Consider the following 24,000-nt stretch of genomic DNA (forward strand, 5'->3'; position numbering starts at 1 on the left):
GATGAGATTATATTATATTATTAATTATTATATTATTATTATTATTATTATTATTATATTATTATTATTATTATTATTTTTATATTATTATGTTTTTTTTTTGTTTTATTATTATTATTATTATTATTATTATTATTATTGTTATTATATTATTATATTATTATTATATTATTATGTTTATATTATTATTATTATTATTATTTTTTTTTTGTTTTTTATTATATTAATTATTATTATTATTATTATTATTATATTATTATCATCATCATTATTATTATTATTATTATTATTATTATTATTATTATTATTGATGGATGTCCTGTAGTTCTGACAGTGCTCAATAAATTAACAATTCGGAGCATTATTAAATGAGTAATATATATATATAAATATATATATATATATATATATATATATATGTGTGTGTCTATGTATGCATGTATGTATGTATGTATGTGTGTGTGTGCGTGTGTGTAATGTAAAGCAACATTCAACATCCTATAACTGTTTCATGCCAGAATTAAGTGAAACTCTTTTTTTTGTGGTTTTGCGATGATATTGAGAGTTGAAAAAAATATTTTCCCACCCAATTCAATATTCAATCAATAATAATTATATAATCCGAAACTAAAAAAAAATTTCCGTTGTGAAATCAAACGCCAATATCTAATCATTGGAATTTCGTGATTGAGTCTAACTATTCCCTTAATATTTTTTCACACAGTCATCTAGAATGTTTTTTTCCTGGGGGCACAGTACAGTTGACGAGTCGTTAAAGACATAAAATGGAAGATAAAATAGCATCCTTGGTTGTTTTTGTTTTTTCCTCGTTACGATTTTTTAAAGTTGAGCTTTTCTATAGCGCAATATTCACTAAAAGTGCTCAAAGCGCTTTACAGGGAGTCCCTGACCAATAGCAACAATTAACATGTAGGACGAGACGTTAGGCGATATTACATTACATTTTCCGACAGAAACAACGTTGTTAACGGCCGGGTACTCATTTTACACCTGAGTACGGCGAGAGAATGTAAGTAAAGAGCTTTTTCCAAGGACTCAACTATGCGCCGAGCGAGGCTCGAACCCAGGACCTTCCGATCCGAAAGCGAGTGTCATACCACAAGACCACATAGCCGCTACGCATATAATTTTTCACCACCTAGATGGAAGTCTTGTGTTTAAGAAATGTTGACACGATTAGTCCTTCAGAGCCATTGGGCCTATGGAGCTAGCTTGGAGTTTATCCCGGTTTTTATAGTGCGAAACGGACAATAGAAATTGCTTGCTACCCTTTGGATAGGACGCTAGTGTATCGCAAACCACTTTCTTCCAGATCTAACAGACCCAGTTACCGCCCAATCACTGCTGGGTGGGCAGGGGGTCAGAAAAAAAATCTCGACTGCCCCGGGATCGATCTCATCTTGTCAAAGGGGGTTCCGATAGCTCAGTTGGTAGAGCACTCGCTTCACAATCAAACAGACCGAGATAGATCCCGGGGCAGTCGAGATTTTTTTTTCTGATCACCTGCCCACCCAGCAGTGATTGGGTAGCTGGGTCTGCTAGATCTGGCGGAAAGTAGTTTGCGATAGACTAACGTCTTATCCAAAGGGTAACATGTAATTGCTATTGTTCGTTTCACGCTATAGAAACCGGGATAAACTCCAGCTCTATGGGCCTAAAGGATCTGATGACTACTTTTTTATCGTTATTTATTTCTGCGGGCTTTAAGCAACATAGTTGCGTCTATTTGACTCTGAAAGATATTAAGGAAATTTGAAAATGCCCCTGATAAGCTTCTTTTTTTTTTAGATTAAAAATACATAATATATGACTGACCGAGCATTCATAATATGATGTCAATGATAAGCATGGATATTTTTTTTCTTCTATGCTTTTATCTGTTTTTCCCTTTTTGATATTTTTATCTCGATGAATGATATGCAGTTTGTGATGTCAAATAATATATTGTTACCTATGTTTTATGGGCACATGAGGAATACGTGGTCCGTTTTAACCCTCTCCTTGCCAACTATAGGAAAATCGTCACATTCGTTACGATACAACCAACATTTTTCTTATTCAAATTCCTCTTGTACACCATAAAATTTAAAGAAACTAAACAGTGTGTTTGGAGCATGTTTTGCTAAAGAAAGTATTTATCGCAAGAACTTTACTGCTGTTGTGTTTGAGTGATAAAAAATCTATTCGGTGTTTGTTGGGTGTGAAGTTGTGGGGAAAATCCTGAAAATGGCTGGTAAGGAAAGAGTTAAAGTCCTGTTACTGATAATAATATGATATAAAAGGGAATATATGATCTTCAGTTTTATAAAATGCAAAAAAGACGCTCGTTGAACGTTTTTGTTGTAGATTTATTACTTGTTATCTGGCTTGGATTTCAATAGGAACAAGGAATAAAGTAGACATGACAGTAGTTGATTGATTGATTAATCCTCTTCGGGCCTTGAGGCACATAGGGCATCCACCAGACATCTCCATTTTTTGCGATCGACTGCTTTTGCGGTGGCTGTATTCCAGGACAGGCCTGCTTCCTTTAATTCTTTCTCCATGGTCCTTCACCAGGTTTCTTTGGGTCTTCCCCGCTTTCTCTTCCCATCTGCTGTCCAGTACAAGACAAGGCTGTCTTGACAGTAGTAGGTCGCTCCAATTTCGTACGATTTTCTATACATCAAATTCGACGTGTACATATATGCAGGTCTGACACCCGAAAATCCGTATGGGCCTAGTTTAACATTCATTGTTGTAATGGACAATATTTTGCGTATTTATTTTTTTTTTTGATTTCCGTTACAACAATGAGCCCATCACGAATTGGGCTATCAGACCTACAAATAAAAACACGTCGCTCAAATTCTAACAGCTCAAACTGCAGGTTTGTTTTTCTAAAGTATGCACTATTTGAGAAACTCAATTATTTGACGTTTGTTGATTGGTTTGCTGTAATTACGTGTGAGACATTATCGATAAACCATGGTATAAAAAAAAAATAGATTACCAAACCCTCTCGTCCCAAACCCATACACTCTTGCCCCAAAGTCGTACACGGGTTGGCCTAAAGTATGCACTATTTGAGAAACTCAATTATTTGACGTTTGTTGATTGGTTTGTTGTAATTACGTGTGAGATATTATCGATTAACCATGGTTTAAAAAAAAAAACCAAAATAGATTACCAAACCCCCTCGTCCCAATCCCATACACTCTTGCCCCAAACTCGTACACGGGTTGGCCTAACACTATGCGCCTATGTAAAAAGACGAATGGCATGGACGTTTCGGATAACCCCTTTATCAAACGACAGACAGATTAATGTAACAAAAAAGGGATGATAGTAATGGTTATTCAAACGTATTGAAACGGTGTTTTGAATCCATATTTGTTTTTAGAATCCTATTTAGCGGATATGCCCTGTGTAAATGCGGACATTTTGAAATCAATGCGATCTTTTGGATACTTGGATTAACATTTCGAATTTGGGGCAAGCTTCGAGTTTCAAGCCCCAAATCCGTACAAGAATGAGAAATAGGCTTTAAAAGCTTTTAATATTTATTTTACTGACAAAACACTTACGCAAACGACAATTTTAACATCTCTGCTTATCACTAAAATCAAAAGTTGTGCACGAGTGATAGAGGACAATATATTTTTACAGAATCGATTTGCTAGATCTATTATAGCGGTGCAAATTAAAAGAGTGTGTGACAAATGGTTGGCTTCATCTATAACAATATTTCGAAGTGTATAATTCATAATGACTGGTATGATTTTTTTTATTTTTTTTTTTATTTTTTTTTTTTTTTTTTTTGTTTTTGTTTTTTTTTTTTTGTGAAGTTCAAGATCATCTATCTGATCATAAAAACGTCAGTTAGCCGTAATATAAATATACAAAAAGGTTTTATGTGACGCACTCTTAAGCGTGTGGATTTGGGGCTTGTACTGATTCGCGGGTCGACCTGCCCTAATAGACACAATCATCAAGATTTGAAACTGGTGTGCATGCAAAAAGATATCTCGTCCAATTGACTGGGCTCCGTTTTTTTTTTTGTTTTTTTTTTTTTTTTTTTTTTTTTTTTTTTTTGTTTTTGTTGTTGTTGTTTTTTTAATTGTTGTTTGTATGTGGTGTGTGTGTGTGTGTGTGTGTGTGTGTGTGTGTGCATTTATGTGTTTTGTTGTTTTTTTTTGTTTTGTTTTGTTATTTGGTGGGGTTTGTTTTGTTATTTTTGTTTTGTTTTTGTTTTTGGGTGGTTTTTGTTTATAGATCAAGTTGTCTATTTTGTATTTTGCTTTAACATTTTTGGAATGGACGCGAATATTTCCATTGCAACAATCAGACTTTAAGGGGCGGTTTGGGTCTTTTCTCTAAAAAAACTTTTTAATTACCTATATTGGGCGGTTTTAATCATTCTGTATCGTCATTATAGATTTTAAAAAACAGCATTTTTTTTGGTGAAAACACATCTGATTAAAAACCCTTGTATGTTTAAACCCCCGAGAACTCACCCAACACTAGACTGGAATATCACTAAACTGTCGCCACTGAGGTGTTTCGGACTTCTCTATTTCTCAGGTTTGACTTATTTCATTCATCGTTGGAGTAGATAGATATTGTCAAGATTAGTTCACATTCACGATCACTCCATGCCTTAAGGATTATTGTACATTTGTCATGCTTCTGGATTATTGGAGAGAAAAAAATAAACTGAGTATGTGACTCATATATAAGGGAACAACACAAAACAAACAACGTTTCGGCCCTTGGAGTCACATCTACTCACTTTATTTTTTTCTCTCCATTTTACTGGCTCATTTTAAAAAATAAAAAATAAAAACTTGAGCTTTTATATAGAGCAATATCCACTAAACGTGCTCAAAGCGCTTTACATCGGGTCTCTGGCCAACAGCAACACATAACATGTAGGACGAGACATGACGCCGGTCAGGCGATATTACAATTTTTTGGGGACAGAGACAACGTTGTTAACGGTCAGGTACTCATTTTACACCTGAGTACGGTGAGAGAATGTGAGTAAAGAGCCTTCTCCAAGGACTCAACTATGCGCCGAGCGAGGCTCGAACCCAGGACCTTCCGATCCGAAAGCGAGTGTCATACCACTAGACCACATAGCCGCACCTCTAGCTTTGGATTATTATTTTCACCGCTTCATTGGAATGATTTCACGGATACATTTTACACCTATTTCTATGTCTATTAATTCTACCCGCGATTTCCCATTTTGTTGTTTTTTTTGCGCACCAAAATGTTATACTTTGTTTTAATTCCGCTCAATTTGGAACTCCATAGTTAATAAATATCGAATGCCTTTTTTGGTTTGTTTACTTTCCAAAGAGGACATAAAAAAATATCTATCTGGAATTTAGTAATGTATTTATGTCTTTATTGATTTTTGTTGTTGGCTGAAGAAGGGTTTTGAGCCCGAAACGTTCCGTGTTTGGTATTTTATTCTTTTTTGAAACTGTTATATTCATTTTTGTTTTATTACTTTTTACAGTCCACAGCTTCTAGCAGCCTAGTTTCACTTTGACATTCATAGAGAGATTTTACAGCTTTAGCTTATAGAATTTTTATTCGAACATTATAAAGTTGAGAATCAAAATATTATGACAAAATTGATGTTAAAAATTCATAATTTGGATTATAATTCAAAATGCACATAAATTATAAAAAAAAACTCTCTCTATGGTGACCTAATACATGATCTCTGTGATAATTGTGGAAATTTTCAGAAAATTGTATTGAATATATTATGAGAAACGTTTGACACAGTATCCCATACCGTTAGAAAAACGACATTGATAAAATAAGCAAAATAGCTTTCCGTTTTTCACACTTTTCTTATCGCCCTTTTCGACTGTGTATTTCGTGCCTTTATAGTCTATTTTAAGAAGTTGGACTTCAATGATATTATTTCTAAGATAATAAAATATCGTTTTCCCCTAAAATCTCAAGATCAACTTTTTGAAGGATTTTCCTAATAATTAGACCCAAACTGCCCCTCAACATTTTGGGTTATCAGACCTGCAAATAAGTACTCATCGACACAAACCCAATGTATACTTCTAATTTACAGGTCTGATAATCAAAAATGTAAGGGGCTCAATGTTGCAATGGAAATACTATCAACCCAACACAAAATATTTCCATAACCATTATGTTACAGCAGCGTTCGGTTATGTGACCTGCTAATATATGCTCCTTGCATAATTCCGCCCCCCCCCCCCCCCCCCATTAACTCGTTTATCTTTACCAAAATACAGAATAATGAACTATGAATGTTGGATGAACCATTTTCTATCTTTAACAAGTTGTTATTGTTCTCATAAAAACGATACTGAAACCGAAAGCAAAGTCTTTTTTTTTTCTTTTCAAATGTGATGTCAGATTCCCAACTTTATGTTAATGAACGAAATCAATTTATCTTCTTTATTTTCAAAAAACTTATGCTTCGTTTTCATGTTGAAATGCATTATGAATTCTAATATTATATAATACCAGCAATGCGTTGAGAACAATCAATTTGAACGAAATTTACCACCCCCCCCCCCCCCCCTTTTTTTTTTTTCAAGCCGATTAGATTCTCTTATCCGCTCTATTAACTTTCTCTCTCTCTCTCTGTCTCTCTCTCTCTCTCTCTCTCTCTCTCTCTCTCTCTCTCTCTCTCTTTCTTTCTCTCTGTCTCTCTCTCTCTCTCTCTTTCTCTCTCTCTCTTTCTTTCTCTTTCTTCTTTCTTTCTTACGCTCTCTCTCTCTCTTTCTTCTTTCTTTCTTACGCTCTCTCTCACTTTCTCTCTTTCTCTCTCTCTCTTTCTTTCTTTTTCTTCTTTCTTTCTTACGCTCTCTCTCTCTCTCTTTCTTCTTTCTTTCTTACGCTCTCTCTCTCTCTCTCCCTCTCTCTCTCTAGCTCTCTCTATCTCTCTCTCTTTCTCGTACTTCTTTCTTTCTTACGCTCTCTCTCTCTCTCTCTCTCTCTCTCTCTAGCTCTCTCTATCTCTCTATCTCTCTCTTTCTCGTTATTCTTTCTTTCTTACGCTCTCTCTCTCTCTCTCTATCTCTCTCTCTCTATCTCTCTATCTATCTATCTATCTATCTGTCTCTCTCTTTCTTTCTTTCTAGTTCTTCTTTCTTACGCTCTCTCTCTCTCTCTCTCTCTCTCTCTCTCTCTCTCTCTCTCTCTCTCTCCATCATACCCTCCGCTGTCTCATCATGTTGTTTAGGGTTACTTCACAACTTTATGTTTGTGTCAAAAGCATTTGTATTCCGCTGGGATAATTTCCGTTTTGTATTTATTTATGATGACATTTTGATGTGTTTTATTGAAACAGGAAATGAGACATAGTGTTATGGTGAGACACTCGGCTCGCAACTCACAAGTTTGAGTCCCGTGTGTAGAGGGCGTTAAGAATAATCCTTGTGGGGGGGAGACTTTTTTTTAAATATTAAAAATTTGAGCTTTTATATAGGGCATTATCCACTAAACGTGGTCAACGCGACTTACAAAAGGTCCCTGACCAAACAGCAAGACGTAACATAAAAAACAAGACATGACTCCTGTTAGGCGTTAATACATTTTTCTAGGTACTCATTTCACACATGAGTACGGTGAGACAATGTGAGTAAAGAGTCTTTTCCAAGGACTCAACTTTGAACCGAGCAAGGTTCGAACCCAGGACTTTCCGCTCCGAAAGCGAGTGTCATACCAAAAGACCACATAGCCGATTTAATCACATCTCGTCGAAGCGGTTTTATGTAGGTATGAGTTAGGTGCTAAAAATTGACTTTACAGTCACAAATATCAAATTTGAGGTTAATTTCTATTGATTCTATGCTATTTTAGCCAAAAAGCTAACAACATCCACCAGCTCCTGGATATAACGTACCAACACACAAAACAATTTGTACAGTATCCATCGCTGCCTACAGTCAGGTACTTATCCACTCTCCATGCATTGTTCACTGTGAGTCTGCGAAGTTAAATTCATCTCTGATCTTGTTTCCTGTAATATCCGTTTTGTTCACACTAAATAACAAACCTTCTTTGTATAATTCATTCATTATTTTTATTTTAATATTTCTTTTATTTTTCTTTTTCAGATTTGGTTCTGTGTTGTGATATTTGATTCTTGGGACTCGCTGTGGATGTTGATTGGTGATCGCTGTCTTAGGAAACATACTATTGATTTTCCTCGATACTTACACTCCCAATAATTGCAATGTCGTGGTCCTGACAATTGAATCGAACTGACGCCGATGAAGAGTATAATAAAGTAAAGGAACTCCGTCTTTATTGTTCGTTCTTTGAAATAAATCAGCTAATTGTATTTGATTCTCTTTGAAGGAATTTCCTCATCGTGTAAGAAACAGCATTCAACGATCCCCACACTCACCGAGATTCTAAAATACTTGATTCAATATTTGATGTTACCGGTTAAAAGCCTGACGTGAAATCAAAGCATCGAAAACCTTTATTCTTGTGTTTAAGATAAAGGATCTTTATTTCCATTCTTCGAATACAACGCCAAGAGAGGGTGATTCCAAAAGCCAGTCATGGGAGATCTAAAAGGTCATATGATACCAGGTTCTATGTTTTTGCTGTTTGGTGTTTGGTGGGCAATTTGTTCGATACGGAGGTATCTGATGTATCAAAAAGCCAACAAAAAGTATGTTTCCACAGCCAGTTTCGGGTTCCCTTGTGCATGTGGTAGACTTGCGTCACTTCCTGTTGAGGGATTTTTTAAAGTTGCTTTGGCGTCTACCGGAATGTTTGGAGAAATCATTTGCAATCTTCCCCATCCCAGCATGGGAATAAGTAAGTTGCTAGTTTATTGTTAAGAAATACGTTATATAAGTAATAGTAATAGTAGTAGTAGTAGTAGTAGTAGTAGTAGTAGTAGTAGTAGTAGTAGTAGTAGTAGTTGTTGTTGTTGTAGTAGTAGTAGTAGTATAGTTGTTGTTGTTGTAGTAGTAGTAGTAGTAGTATTAGTAGTAGTAGTAGTAGTAGTAGTAGTAGTAGTAGTAGTAGTAGTAGTAGTAGTAGTAGTAGTAGTAGCAATAGTAGTAGTAGTAGTAGTAGTAGTAGTAGTAGTAGTAGTAGTAGTAGTAGTAGTAGTAGTAGTAGTAGTAGTAGTAGTAGTAGTAGTAGTAGTAGTCGTTGTTGTTGTTGTTGTTATTCATAGTATCTATTTAAGTCTTCAAAGGGTAAAATAGTTGCATACTTCTTTGGCTCCATCTTGTACGGCGGGAGGGAGAGGGGAGGGGGCAAGTGACAAAAACATAATAATATTTGAGACAAACGATTATTCAGACAGTATTATCTTTGAAGTCACAATTTTAGACACTTTTTTGGTGTGTCTTTTTTACGAAACCCGCCGAAACCCGCCGAAACCCGCCGAAACCCGCCGAAACCCGCCGAAACCCGCCGAAACCCGCCGAAACCCGATGAAACCCGACGAATCCCGACAAAGTTATGGGAAGTAGGTGGCTGTGGGGAGTGAACCTAGAACTCAGGGAAGTGTACACCATTGGGAGTGAACCTGGGACTGGGTTTCGGCGGGTTTCGTAAAAAAGAACCAGTGCTTTTTTACGAAACCCGCCGAAACCCGCCGAAACCCGGCGAAACCCGACAATATACAGCAAAGTTATGGGAAGTAGACAACTGTGGGGAGTGAACCCGAGACTCAGGGAAGTGTACACCAGTCGGGAGTGAACCTGAGACTAAGTTTATCGGCCGGTTTCGGCGGGTTTCGTAAAAAAGAATTAGTGCTTTATTACGAAACCCGCCGAAACCCGCCGAAACCCGACAATATCCGGCAAAGTTATGGGAGTTTGGCAACAGTGGGGGGTGATCCTGGGAGTCAGGGAATTGCACACCAGTGGGAGTTAACCTGGGACTGTGTAAAAAGGATATCAGTGGGAAATAAACCTGGGACTAAAGGGACATGGATACCATTGAAAGTTGAAGCCGGATATGGGAATTGAGTACCAGAGGAGAATGAACCTGACACTATAGAAGGTGGGCGCCAGTGGGGAGTGAACCTGGGATTCAGGGAATTGCACACCAGTGGGGAGTTAACCTGGGATTGTGTAAAAAGGATATCAGTGGGAAATAAACCTGGGACTAAAGGGAGATGGATACCATTGAAAGTTGAAGCCGGATATGGGAGTTGAGTACCAGAGGAGAATGAACCTGACACTATAGAAGGTGGGCGCTAGTGGGGAGTGAACCTGGGATTCAGGGAATTGCACACCAATTGGGAGTTAACCTTGGACTGTGGGAGATGGATAACTGTGGGTATCCGAGCCGAACTATAGGAGTTGGGTGCCAGAGGAGAATGAACCTGACACTATAGAAGGTGGGCGCCAGTGGGAGTGAACCTGGGATTCAGGGAATTGCACACCAGTGGGGATTTAACCTGGGAATATGTAAAAAGGATATCAGTGGAAAATAAACCTGGTACTAAAGGGAGATGGATACCATTAAAATTTGAAGCTTGGTATGAGAGTTTGGTACCAGAGGAGAATGAACCTGACACTAAAGGAGGTGGGCGCCAGTGGGGAGTGAACCTGGGACTATGTAAAAAGGATATCAGTGGGAAATAAACCTGGGACTAAAGGGAGAATGAATACCATTGAAAGTTGAAGCCGGATATGAGAGTTTGGTACCAGAGGAGAATGAACCTGACACTATAGGAGGTGGGCGCCAGTGGGGAGTGAACCTGGGACTATGTAAAAAGGATATGAGTGGGAAATAAACCTGGGACTAAAGGGAGATGAATACCATTGAAAGTTGAAGCCGGATATGAGAGTTTGGTACCAGAGGAGAATGAACCTGACACTATAGGAGGTGGGCGCCAGTGGGGAGTGAACCTGGGACTATGTAAAAAGGATATCAGTAGGAAATAAATCTGGGACTAAAGGGAGGTGGATACCATTGGGAGTTAAAGCCGGATTTGGTAGTTGGGTACCAGAGGAGAGAGAAACCTGACACTATAGGAGGTGGGCGCCAGTGGGGAGTGAACCTGGGACTATGTAAAAAGGATATGAGTGGGAAATAAACCTGGGACTAAAGGGAGATGAATACCATTGAAAGTTGAAGCCGGATATGAGAGTTTGGTACCAGAGGAGAATGAACCTGACACTATAGGAGGTGGGCGCCAGTGGGGAGTGAACCTGGGACTATGTAAAAAGGATATCAGTGGGAAATAAACCTGGGACTAAAGGGAGATGAATACCATTGAAAGTTGAAGCTGGATATGAGAGTTTGGTACCAGAGGAGAATGAACCTGACACTATAGGAGGTGGGCGCCAGTGGGGAGTGAACCTGGGACTATGTAAAAAGGATATGAGTGGGAAATAAACCTGGGACTAAAGGGAGAAGGATACCATTGAAAGTTGAAGCCGGATATGGGAGTTGAGTATCAGAGGAGAATGAACCTGACACTATAGGAGATGGGCGCCAGTGTGGAGTGAACCTGGGACTCAGGGAAGTGCACACCAATTTGGAGTTAACCTGGGACTGTGGGAGATGGATAACTGTGGGTATCCGAGCCGAACTATAGGAGTTGGCTACCAGAGGAGAATAAACCTGACACTATAAAAGGTGGGCGCCAGTGGGGAGTGAACCTGGGAGTCAGGGAATTGCACACCAGTGGGGAGTTAACCTGGGAATATGTATAAAGGATATCAGTAGGAAATAAATCTGGGACTAAAGGGAGATGGATACCATTGGGAGTTGAAGCCGGATTTATTTCCCACGGATATTCTTTTTAGATATTCACAGGTTAACTCCCCACTGGTGTGCAATTCCCTGACTCCCAGGTTCACTCCCCACTGGCGCCCACCTTTTATAGTGTCAGGTTTATTCTCCTCTGGTAGCCAACTCCTATAGTTCGGCTCGGATACCCACAGTTATCCATCTCCCACAGTCCCAGGTTAACTCCAAATTGGTGTGCACTTCCCTGAGTCCCAGGTTCACTCCACACTGGCGCCCATCTCCTATAGTGTCAGGTTCATTCTCCTCTGGTACTCAACTCCCATATCCGGCTTCAACTTTCAATGGTATCCTTCTCCCTTTAGTCCCAGGTTTATTTCCCACTCATATCCTTTTTACATAGTCCCAGGTTCACTCCCCACTGGCGCCCACCTCCTATAGTGTCAGGTTCATTCTCCTCTGGTACCAAACTCTCATATCCAGCTTCAACTTTCAATGGTATTCATCTCCCTTTAGTCCCAGGTTTATTTCCCACTGATATCCTTTTTACATAGTCCCAGGTTCACTCCCCACTGGCGCCCACCTCCTTTAGTGTCAGGTTCATTCTCCTCTGGTACCAAACTCTCATACCAAGCTTCAAATTTTAATGGTATCCATCTCCCTTTAGTACCAGGTTTATTTTCCACTGATATCCTTTTTACATATTCCCAGGTTAAATCTCCACTGGTGTGCAATTCCCTGACTCCCAGGTTCACTCCCCACTGGCGCCCACCTTTTATAGTGTCAGGTTTATTCTCCTCTGGTAGCCAACTCCTATAGTTCGGCTCGGATACCCACAGTTATCCATCTCCCACAGTCCCAGGTTAACTCCAAATTGGTGTGCACTTCCCTGAGTCCCAGGTTCACTCCACACTGGCGCCCATCTCCTATAGTGTCAGGTTCATTCTCCTCTGGTACTCAACTCCCATATCCGGCTTCAACTTTCAATGGTATCCTTCTCCCTTTAGTCCCAGGTTTATTTCCCACTCATATCCTTTTTACATAGTCCCAGGTTCACTCCCCACTGGCGCCCACCTCCTATAGTGTCAGGTTCATTCTCCTCTGGTACCAAACTCTCATATCCAGCTTCAACTTTCAATGGTATTCATCTCCCTTTAGTCCCAGGTTTATTTCCCACTCATATCCTTTTTACATAGTCCCAGGTTCACTCCCCACTGGCGCCCACCTTCTATAGTGTCAGGTTCATTCTCCTCTGGTACTCAACTCCAATATCCGGCTTCAACTTTCAATGGTATCCATCTCCCTTTAGTCCCAGGTTTATTTCCCACTGATATCCTTTTTACACAATCCCAGGTTAACTCCCCACTGGTGTGCAATTCCCTGAATCCCAGGTTCACTCCCCACTGGCGCCCACCTTCTATAGTGTCAGGTTCATTCTCCTCTGGTACTCAATTCCCATATCCGGCTTCAACTTTCAATGGTATCCATGTCCCTTTAGTCCCAGGTTTATTTCCCACTGATATCCTTTTTACACAGTCCCAGGTTAACTCCCCACTGGTGTGCAATTCCCTGACTCCCAGGATCACCCCCCACTGTTGCCAAACTCCCATAACTTTGCCGGATATTGTCGGGTTTCGGCGGGTTTCGGCGGGTTTCGTAATAAAGCACTAATTCTTTTTTACGAAACCCGCCGAAACCGGCCGATAAACTTAGTCTCAGGTTCACTCCCGACTGGTGTACACTTCCCTGAGTCTCGGGTTCACTCCCCACAGTTGTCTACTTCCCATAACTTTGCTGTATATTGTCGGTTTCGCCGGGTTTCGGCGGGTTTCGGCGGGTTTCGTAAAAAAGCACTGGTTCTTTTTTACGAAACCCGCCGAAACCCAGTCCCAGGTTCACTCCCCAATGGTGTACACTTCCCTGAGTTCTAGGTTCACTCCCCACAGCCACCTACTTCCCATAACTTTGTCGGGATTCGTCGGGTTTCATCGGGTTTCGGCGGGTTTCGGCGGGTTTCGGCGGTTTCGGCGGGTTTCGGCGGGTTTCGGCGGGTTTCGTAAAAAAGACACACCCCACTTTTTTGGGAGAATCTTGTAAATAGAATGTGCTTGGCTTAAAAGCTCACAACATTGCCATCCGGAAGTATAACAGACCAACACACAAAAAACTCTGTGTAACCATGAACTTTTATAGCCTGGATAATGCAGTTAAGTGAGAATTACTCATAACCATGCATGGCAAAAATAAAAAAACAAAGACTGGAGTGAAGTCAACTTCGTTCTATCTGTAATGTCGTAGAAAAAACAATCGCTAAGTAGGAGAGCCTCTGGAATGACCCATTATGGCTATACCTTGTGAGACGATTGTTATGTATTATATAGTAATAACCAACTGGGATCGAGATTAATGAGGGATGCTGGCGAAGATGATGACTGGTGATCATGATGATGATTATGAAGATGATGATGATGATGATGATGATGATGATGATGATGTCATGGGACAGCGTGGCTCAGCGGTATGGTCTTTGCTTCGTACCCCAAAAGTTACCTAGTTCGACTACCGCCGTGTTGCCTTGAGCAAGTCACATAGCCTTAGCTCACTTTGCGGCGCTGCACTGCGGCTGACGCCTGGGTTATTCCAGTCTTCCCTTGGAATAGACCCTAAAGAAACATTTCCTCTTGGGGATGAACAAATGGAATTATGATGACGCATATGATGAAAATGATAATGATGATCATAATAAGGATTATGGTTATGGTTATAATCATGATCATGTTGTTCGCGTTGCTGTTGTTGTTATTATTATTATCATTATTATTATTATTATTATTATTATTATATATTATTATTATTATTATTATTATTATTATTATTATTATATTATATTATTATTATATTATTATTATTATTATTATTATTATTATTATTATATTATTATATATATTATATATTATTATTATTATTATTATTATTATTATTATTATTATTATTATTATTATTATTATTATCCATTATTGTCATTATTATTATTATTATTATTTTTTATTTTATTATTATTATTATTATTATTATTATTATTATTATTATTATTATTATTATTATTATTATTATTATTATATTTTATTATTATTATTACTATTAATATTGTTATTAATATCATGATATTCTTCCTCCATCACCCAGTCCAGCATTCCACGATGTATTTCTTCTTCGCTATGTCCGGTGTGGTCGACATAGCGATGTACTATGGAACGACCCTTCCGCCAGGGACGGACTATATCGCCATGGCGCTAGCTGTTGGCATTGAAGGGATGTTATTTGCCAACCACCTCCATGGTCGACCACCATTGGACGTTCATATCCACAAATTGCTTGTTTATGTTATTTTCCTGCAGTGTTTCTCCATAATATTGGAAAGCAAGTAAGTGTTTATCATATATATATAGATATATATATATATATATATATATATATATATATATATATATAAATTACTCGGGGGGGGAGATCCCGATAGCTCAGTTGGTAGAGTACTCGCAAAGGGACCGAAATCGATCCTGGGTGAAGATAAGATTATTTTTTTTCACGATCCCCCCCCCCCCCCCCCCCCGTCCAACCAGCAATGATTGGGTAGCTGGGTCGTTTAGATCTAGCCGAAAGTACTTTTTGATAGACTAATGTCCTATCCAAAGTGTAGCAAGCAATTGCTATCGTCAGTTTCACGTTACAGAAACCGGGATACTATAGCTAAGCATCATGCACCTAATAGCTCTGAAGGACTACTTTATATATTAATATTACGAGATGTGAAGCAAGCGTCTTTTTACGTGAACACTCGAGGATCATTGGAAAAATTGCTCTTTTGAGCTGGAGCCTGAGATGGGGCTTTTTATATAGTGCAGTGATCAGACATGGAACGAATTTATTTTAAAGTTAGCCCAGGATAGATGATGGAAACTGTTTGTCTGTGTGTGGCCTCTATCCTGACCCAGGGTGAAAAAGGCAATGCAAATAAAATATCCACTAAATGTGCTCAAGGTGTTTTAAAAATGGTCCCTGATCAACAGCAACACGTAACATGTAGAACGACACATGACACCTGTTTGGAGATATTACAATTTTTTTTTCGAGCATAGACAATGCTGTTCACGGCCAGGTACTCATTTTACACCTGACTACGATGAAAGAGTGTGGGTAAAGAGTCTTTTCTAAGGACTCAACTATTCGCCGAGCGAGGCTAGAACCCAGGATCTTCCGGTCCGAAAGCGAGTGTCATACCACTAGACCACATAGCCGCATAGTCAAGTTTGTTGTGGTACCAAAGTTGTGACAATGAAATAAGTTGCTTCCTTCTTTTATTCTCACGACCCGTTCGGCTAGTGGGCATTTGTTGTGTGTTATGGCAATTTCCTTCGGACAGGTAGATCTCCGATTAAGAATCCCTCTGAGCATCCCAAAGTGGGGAGTCCTTGTTAATAGTTGCTGTTGGCTTGGGTCCCTTTGTAAAGCGCTTTGAGCACATTTAGTGGATATTGCTCTACATAGAAGCCCCCCCCCCCCCAAAAAAAAATCTCAAGTTAGTTTTATTGACGACATGGCATCAAAAAAAATAAAGAAATGTTTTCAAGGATACCGTGCTGATACGGTTACTGTTTTACTTAATTTGTATGGGTATTAAGTATTATTAACCATGCAATATAAATTAAAAGCTTTTGCAAGCGATTGATACGAGTTCGTGATACGAGCAGGCTGTCACGTATGACAAGCCGCACCGTGAAAATGCGTGTCGTGTTAATTAAACATGGATAAAGCTGTCTCTATTCTGACAAATCAATTCATTATCAATTTGGCGAGAAGAAATTATGAACGTTATATTTCAAATATCGACAACGGGGTGGGTGGGTCGGTGGGGGGGGGGGGGGTAGGGGGTCCGATAGGGGCTTAGTTGGGAGAGCACTCGCTTCACAAGCAAAGGGACCGAGATCGATCCCGGGTAAAGTCGCGATTTTTTTTCTGACCCCCTGTCCACCCAGCAATGATTGGGTAACTCGGTCTATTAGATCTGACGGAAAGGATTTTGCAACAGACTAGCTTTCTATCCAAAGGATAGCGAGCAATTGTTATTGTCCGTTTCTCAGGCGTCATGTCTCGTCCTACATATTAAGTGTTCCTGTTGGTTTGTGATCCATTGTAAAGCGTCTTGAGCACGTTCAGTGGTTGTTTTTTTTTAAGTATTCACGTTGTTAACGTTTTTAGGGGGTTGTATATTTGTTTGTTGTTTCTTTTCGTTGTAATTTCTTTAAAGAAACATTTTATATCCAAAATCAAAAATAGAAAATGCGTTTTGTCAGAGCAGGGCAGAGATGTCCCATTGGGAATTGAGGCCCAGCTTTGTAGATACATAATAGAATAGGCGGAAAGGTAACAGTGAGGTTAAAGTGACAATAATAGGAGATGGGTTGGTAGGATCCATCATTGTAAATGATCATTTATATAATAGAAAAATGTGAGCGATCGATGCCGTGAGTGAAATGGGTTTTCGAGGTGCGATTACGATTACGTAGAAACAGAATTGGATTCAATAGTCTGATGTCACGTCGCCCAGCAACGGCGAGCAGCGTGGTTCTAAACAAAACAAAAATTGGTACTTTTTATTCTTCATGCTGGCTATAACTGTTTCATGTGTCATGTGATCAGAATGTATAAAAGTCAAAACATGATCATTTTTATAGTATTTTTCTCCTCTGGATACACTTTGATGCTCGTCGGAGAAATATTTCATAGGGGCGTCCGCCATTGTTCCGATAGTTTAGATTCAGTTACTAAGTTACTATACGTCATTACGAGGGAAGTGACGTCATGACTGTTGAAGCCTATTATAGATGGATAGGATTGGTATTAAATGGTCGTAGATCATCCAACAGTTGTTGAATGGTGTGTATATTTTTGGATAGCATGTTGGTCAATATGTAATGAGAGCGGTTATTGCTATTACTATTATTATTATCATCATCATAATGATAATAATAATGATGTATCGGCAACTAACATTTTTTTTTTATTTCTTAGTCATTTTGAACTGATTTTATTGAAGGGGGGGGGTGATGCAAAGTCCGCTAAACGTGCTCAAAACGCTTTACAATGGGTTGCAAGCCAACAGCAATTCAACAGTGAACATGTAGGACGATATGAAACCCTTTTTTTTTTTTTGAGAGAGAGAGAGAATTCGTCACAAATGTTTTCTTTTTGTTTTTTCTTCTTTTTTTTTTTTTGACCCAGGTTCCAGAAATCCATGGTGCTGACGTTGTCTAGATGTTACTTGACGATGCTGCAGGGGACCTGGTTCTGGGCCGTGGGCATCATTCTGTATGGCCATGACAAGAAAAATAAAGTCTGGGATTCCAACAGTCACGAGGACATCATGAAAACCACGCTTTACTTCAGGTTGGTGGAGAAAGAAAAAAATAATTATCCTGACAGGGGAGCTAATGTTTAATACTAAACTGCTGGAAGATTTGGACATAAGCCATAGTAGGAATATTTTGAATTTTTAAATGTTGAGTTTTTATATAGCGAAATATCCACTAAATGTGCTCAAAACGCTTTACAATGGGTCCCTGACCACCAACAGCAACATTTAACATTTAGGACGGAACATGACGCCTGATAGGCGATGTTACAATTTTTCCGGACGGGGACAACGTTGTTAACGGCCAGGCACTCATTTTACACCTGAGTACGGTGAGGGAATCCGAGTAAAGAGCTTTCTCCAAGTACTCAACTATGCGCCCAGTGAGGCTCGAACCCAGGACCTTCCGATCCGAAAGCGAGTGTCCATACCACAAGACCACATCGCCGCACAAATAGTATATTTATTGACAAGGGAAAATACTCAGTAATTTCTTTGGAACATTATTATATTGAGTTATTTTTACCTAGCCAAGGAGAATAAAATACTGTAATTAAGTAGTTTGTGAAAAATTATCATTTACTTTCGCATCGCAACAAACCGTCACAATCAAAACTATGGTCATAATAGTTATCGACTTTGCTTATTACATTTATTGGACGCATTTAGTGCGGCTATATTGTGGTCTAGTGGTATGACACTCGCCTTCGGATCGGAATGTCCCGGGGTTCGAGTCCCATGAGCAGCGCATAGTTGAGTACTTGGAAAAAGGCTCTTTAATCGCACCTTACCCGGCCAGGTGTAAAATGAGTACCTGGCCGTTAACAGGGCCATTAAGGCAGGGAAAAATTGTATTATCGCCTAGCACAAGCGTCTTGTCTCTTCTTGCATATTATGTGTTGCTGCTGGCCGGGGATCCCTTGTAAAGCGCTTTGAGCATGTTTAGTGGATATTTGCCACTCGCCACTCAATAAGGAGATTATGAGTCATCTTTCATATGTGACCCATCGTCTCTAAACGGTATTATGTCGGGATGAACCAGATGTCAAAACGTCAAATTAAAGCTATACTTGTGAGAAATTTGAATTATTGCTATTTATCATTCTAAGATACGATATTCATTCTATTCATACAATAAAGCATACAAACTCATTGAAAGTCGGATATTTCTGACAATAAATTCAATTTTCAGCGTCTTCATCATTCCGACATAATACTGTTTTGTGGCGAGGGGTCACATATGCTAGTCGTTTCGAATGATATCCAGGTGTTCAAATATTTGATCTTCCACAGACCTCCTTCCGTTTGACGGACTATGAAATGGAAACTTCAGCTGCTTATATTATTATTATATCGCTCGTAATTTTTGCGTGTGTGGGTTATGAATTAATTTGCTGTTAGCTTATCTGAATGACGAGCGACGAAAGGTGCGCGGCGATCGTTTTTCTCTGTATGTCTCCTGCTTTAGATGGAAGATCGCTTCTACCGAAAAAGTATTCCGGATGGTATTAATAGTAGGAATCTGAGGGCGATCAATTGAAAATAAGATACTCTGTGATTGGTTTACGTGCGTCTAGTAGTGTCTAATAAAATAGATAAATAAAATAGAATAAAATTCGCGTTATTCATCCCAAAGGGGAAAATCTGTCTCTAGGGTCTATTCCAAGGGAAGACTGGAATAACCCAGGCGTCAACCGTAGTGCAGCGCCGAAAATTGAGCTAGGGCAATGTGACTTGCTCAAGGTCACACAATGCAGCGGCGAGTGATCGAACTCCGGTACCTTTCGTGTACGAAGCAAAGACCGTGCCGCTGAGCCACGCTGCCCCATGTTCAAGTCATGTCATTGTTATTTCCTTTTTTTTATTCGATATGGAAAGAAGAACTGATTCTGAAACCAAACTGCTTCTAATATATATATTAGAGCAGCCCAAAGTTGAGTCCTTGTTAATAGTTTCTGTTGGCTTGGGACCCTTTGTAAAACGCTTTGAGCACAATTAGTGGGTATTGCGCTACATATAAGCCCCCCAAAAAAAGCTCAAGTTTTATTGACGACTATATATATGTATATATATATATATATATATATATATATATATATATATATATATATATATATATATATATATATATATATATATATGGTAAAGTTCTCTTGTTATAATTCATTTCCTCTTCTACTTATCGCCAGTTGGCACTGTGCCTGCCTTTTCCTGTTTCTCTTCTGCCTCATGATGTTGATGTCCTGTGTGTACAGACACGTCCATGGTCCCATCAGCAAGAATGGCAATGGTGTCTCCATGAAGACACTAACCAGCAGGGGTGAGAACGGTGGCGGAGCCCACTCCAACCACGGAGAATACAGTATTTTAAGGGTCAGAGATGATGAGGATGACGAGGACAGCGACATTGAATATGAAAAGCCAGTTGAAAAGCAACAGATGCTGTCGCCTTGAATCGGTTGTAAGAAAAGTTTTGTGTAAAATGTCAGTTGTATAGATTATAGCAAATGATTTATGTGTGAACTGGTAAACATCTAAACATGTGGAAAAGAAAAAAAGAAAATTGATGATGCCTGACGCAAATGATGTTGATGATGATGATGATGATAATGATGATGATGATGATGATGATGATGATGATGATGATGATGATGATGATGATAAGGACGATCATGATAATTAAATTACTATGTCAAAATGTCTATTGATTTATGTTATTCATCCCTGAAGTTGTACGAAGTCATCTCTCTCATAATAATATTATAATACGTGTTTCAAAAGTTGTATTGTTATTTTTTCAGACATCCTCCAAACTACCATTTACTTCGATAATTCAAAAATACATAGCTTTATCCCCGTCCGCCTTTCATATTTTTATTATCTCATTTGTGACCCATCGTCTCTAAACGATATTATGTCGAGATGAACCAGATATCAAAACGTCAAATTAAAGCTAAACTGGTGAGAAATTTGAATTATTGCTATTTATCATTCTAAGATACGATATTCATTCAATTCATTCAATAAAACATACAAACTCATTGAAAGTCGGATATTTCTGGCAATAAATTCGATTTTCAGCGTCTTCATCATTCCGACATAATACCGTTTTGAGGCGAGAGGTCGCATTTACGGGCACGCCTCGATATATTCCAAACACCCTCTTCCCGAGAAATAGTTACGAATTATTGATAAAATGAGGACGGTGAAATCATCAATCCTTGTATTCGAATAAAGAATAAAAATGGTCTTGTGGTATGGGACTTGCCTTCGGATCGGAAGGTCCGGGGTCCGAGGCCCGCTTTGAGCGGCGCATAATTGAATCCTTGGAAATAGCTCTTTACCCACATTATCTCACTCTACTCAGGGGTAAAATGAGTACTTGGACGTTAACAGTTTTCTATCTGTCGGGGAAGAAAAATAGTAACAGGCGTCATGTCTCGTCCCACATGTTTCGTGTTGCTGTTGGCTTGTAAAGCGCTTTATAAAAGCTCGAGTATTTTGAGATCCAAAATTCACCTAGCTAGCATATGTTCGGATTATTGGGTAAACCCAGAATAGAGGTGTTCGGACTATCGAGACATGACTGTGTAATGTGTAGAGTACTTTAAAATCAGATAAAACTCTGAAGATGGCTCTGATATAAATTTACGACCTTCTCTATAATGTTTCTTTGTTTTTTTTTTTTTTGTTTTTTTTGTATTTTTGATATGTGCTTTCTATTTTAGCTGACGAAGGGTATCCGCCCAAAATGTTTACTCCTTTTGGTTCTATCAGAAATATGAATAATGTATTTTAGAAATGTCTTCTCGAGTCAGAAACTACTACGATATCAATTAATATTAATATATTATGGTAAAAAAATGTTAATTTTTACATTGTTATGATTTGATGGATTGTCTCATTAGCAATACGATGTTTTGATCTAATGGATAGTATCATTATCAATACCATGTTATGATTTGTTGAGTTGTATCAATATCAATAACATCTTATGATCTGATTGGTTGCATCACTTTCAACACCATGTTATGATCTGGTGGATTATATCATTATCAATACCATGTTATAATCCGATGGATTGTATTGTTACTAATGCCGTGATATATAACCTGATGGATTGTATCATTATCAATGCCATTTTATGACCTAATTGATTGTGACATAAACCATGATCTGATGGATTGTGTCATTACCAATACCATGTTATGATCTGATGGATTGTGTGATTATCAATACCATGTTATGATCTGATGGATTGTATCATTATCAATACCATGTTATGTTCTGATGGAATGTATCATCAATAACATGTTCTGATCTGATGGAATGTATCATTATCAATACCATGTTATGATCTGATGGATTGTATCATTATCAATACCATGTTATGATCTGATGGAATTTATCATTATCAATACCATGTTATGATCTGATGGATTGTGTCATTATCAATACCATGTTATGATCTGATGGAATGTATCATCAATAACATGTTCTGATCTGATGGAATGTATCATTATCAATACCATGTTATGATCTGATGGAATGTATCATTATCAATACCATGTTATGATCTGATGGAATGTATCATTATCAATACCATGTTATGATCTGATGGAATTTATCATTATCAATACCATGTTATGATCTGATGGATTGTGTCATTATCAATACCATGTTATGATCTGATGGATTGTATCATTATCAATACCATGTTATGTTCTGATGGAATGTATCATCAATAACATGTTCTGATCTGATGGAATGTATCATTATCAATACCATGTTATGATCTGATGGATTGTGTCATTATCAATACCATGTTATGATCTGATGGATATTGTCATTACCAATACCATGTTATGATCTGATGGATTGTGTCATTATCAATACCATGTTATGATCTGATGGATTGTGTCATTACCAATACCATGTTATGATCTGATGGATTGTGTCATTACCAATACCATGTTATGATCTGATGGATTGTGTCATTACCAATACCATGTTATGATCTGATGGAATTTATCATTATCAATACCATGTTATGATCTGATGGAATGTATCATTATCAATACCATGTTATGATCTGATGGATTGTATCATTATCAATACCATGTTATGATCTGATGGAATGTATCATTATCAATACCATGTTATGATCTGATGGAATGCATCATTATCAATACCATGTTATGATCTGATGGAATGTATCATTATCAATACCATGTTATGATCTGATGGATTGTATCATTATCAATACCATGGTATGATCTGATGGATTGTATCATTTTCAGTATGATTGTAATTGTAATTATTTTATTATTATTATTATTATTATTATTATTATTATTATTATTATTATTATTATTATTATTATTATTATTATTATTATTATTATTATTATTATTTATAGCATATATACTCATATTACAATACGATGAGGTATTTCAGAGAATATTTCTACAATTCCGTTATTTGATGTTTTAAAAATCCTATATTTATATTTAGTCCAATTGGTGATCTCAGAGCAATTTTTTTTTTCTCTCCATATTCCCTTGCTGTCAAAAACTTATAACTATACCCAATATTCATAGCATTTTATTGATGTATTTTTATACAGTGATACCACCCCCCCCCCCCTCCAACTCCCTTCTCCTCCATCTGTAATTTGTATTACACTGTCATGGAAAGAAAAAACTTTCAATGTTAACTAGTCATTATTGTCTTTGTTATTTTACGTTGTTTTTGTTTTTTTTTTTTATGTTTTGTTATGTTTTGTTTTTAGTTCTCTTTTTTTTTTGTTTTTGTTTTTTTTTGTCTTTTTTTTTTTACGATTGTTT

At 38.0% G+C, this 24,000-nt stretch overlaps 1 protein-coding gene across 2 annotated transcripts in view; it reads left to right on the top strand.

Moving 5' to 3' along the window:
- LOC144967285 (transmembrane protein 45B-like) overlaps positions 1 to 20,717 on the top strand; it is a 52,901-nt gene extending 32,184 nt beyond the window's left edge. For both annotated transcript variants that reach the window (XM_078904339.1, XM_078904338.1), the window contains exons 2-5: positions 8,127 to 8,841; positions 14,929 to 15,166; positions 18,025 to 18,189; positions 20,344 to 20,717. In XM_078904339.1, coding sequence (XP_078760465.1) covers positions 8,580 to 8,841; positions 14,929 to 15,166; positions 18,025 to 18,189; positions 20,344 to 20,608 — 930 coding nt within the window. In that variant the 5' untranslated portion in view covers positions 8,127 to 8,579 and the 3' untranslated portion in view covers positions 20,609 to 20,717. The remainder of the gene's footprint in view (positions 1 to 8,126; positions 8,842 to 14,928; positions 15,167 to 18,024; positions 18,190 to 20,343) is intronic.
- Positions 20,718 to 24,000: the final 3,283 nt, after the last annotated feature.

Source organism: Berghia stephanieae, chromosome 3 (genome assembly GCF_034508935.2).
Source record: "Berghia stephanieae isolate SIO BIC M18660-M18661 chromosome 3, UCSD_Bste_1.3, whole genome shotgun sequence".
NCBI classification, from domain to species: Eukaryota; Metazoa; Mollusca; class Gastropoda; order Nudibranchia; family Aeolidiidae; genus Berghia; species Berghia stephanieae.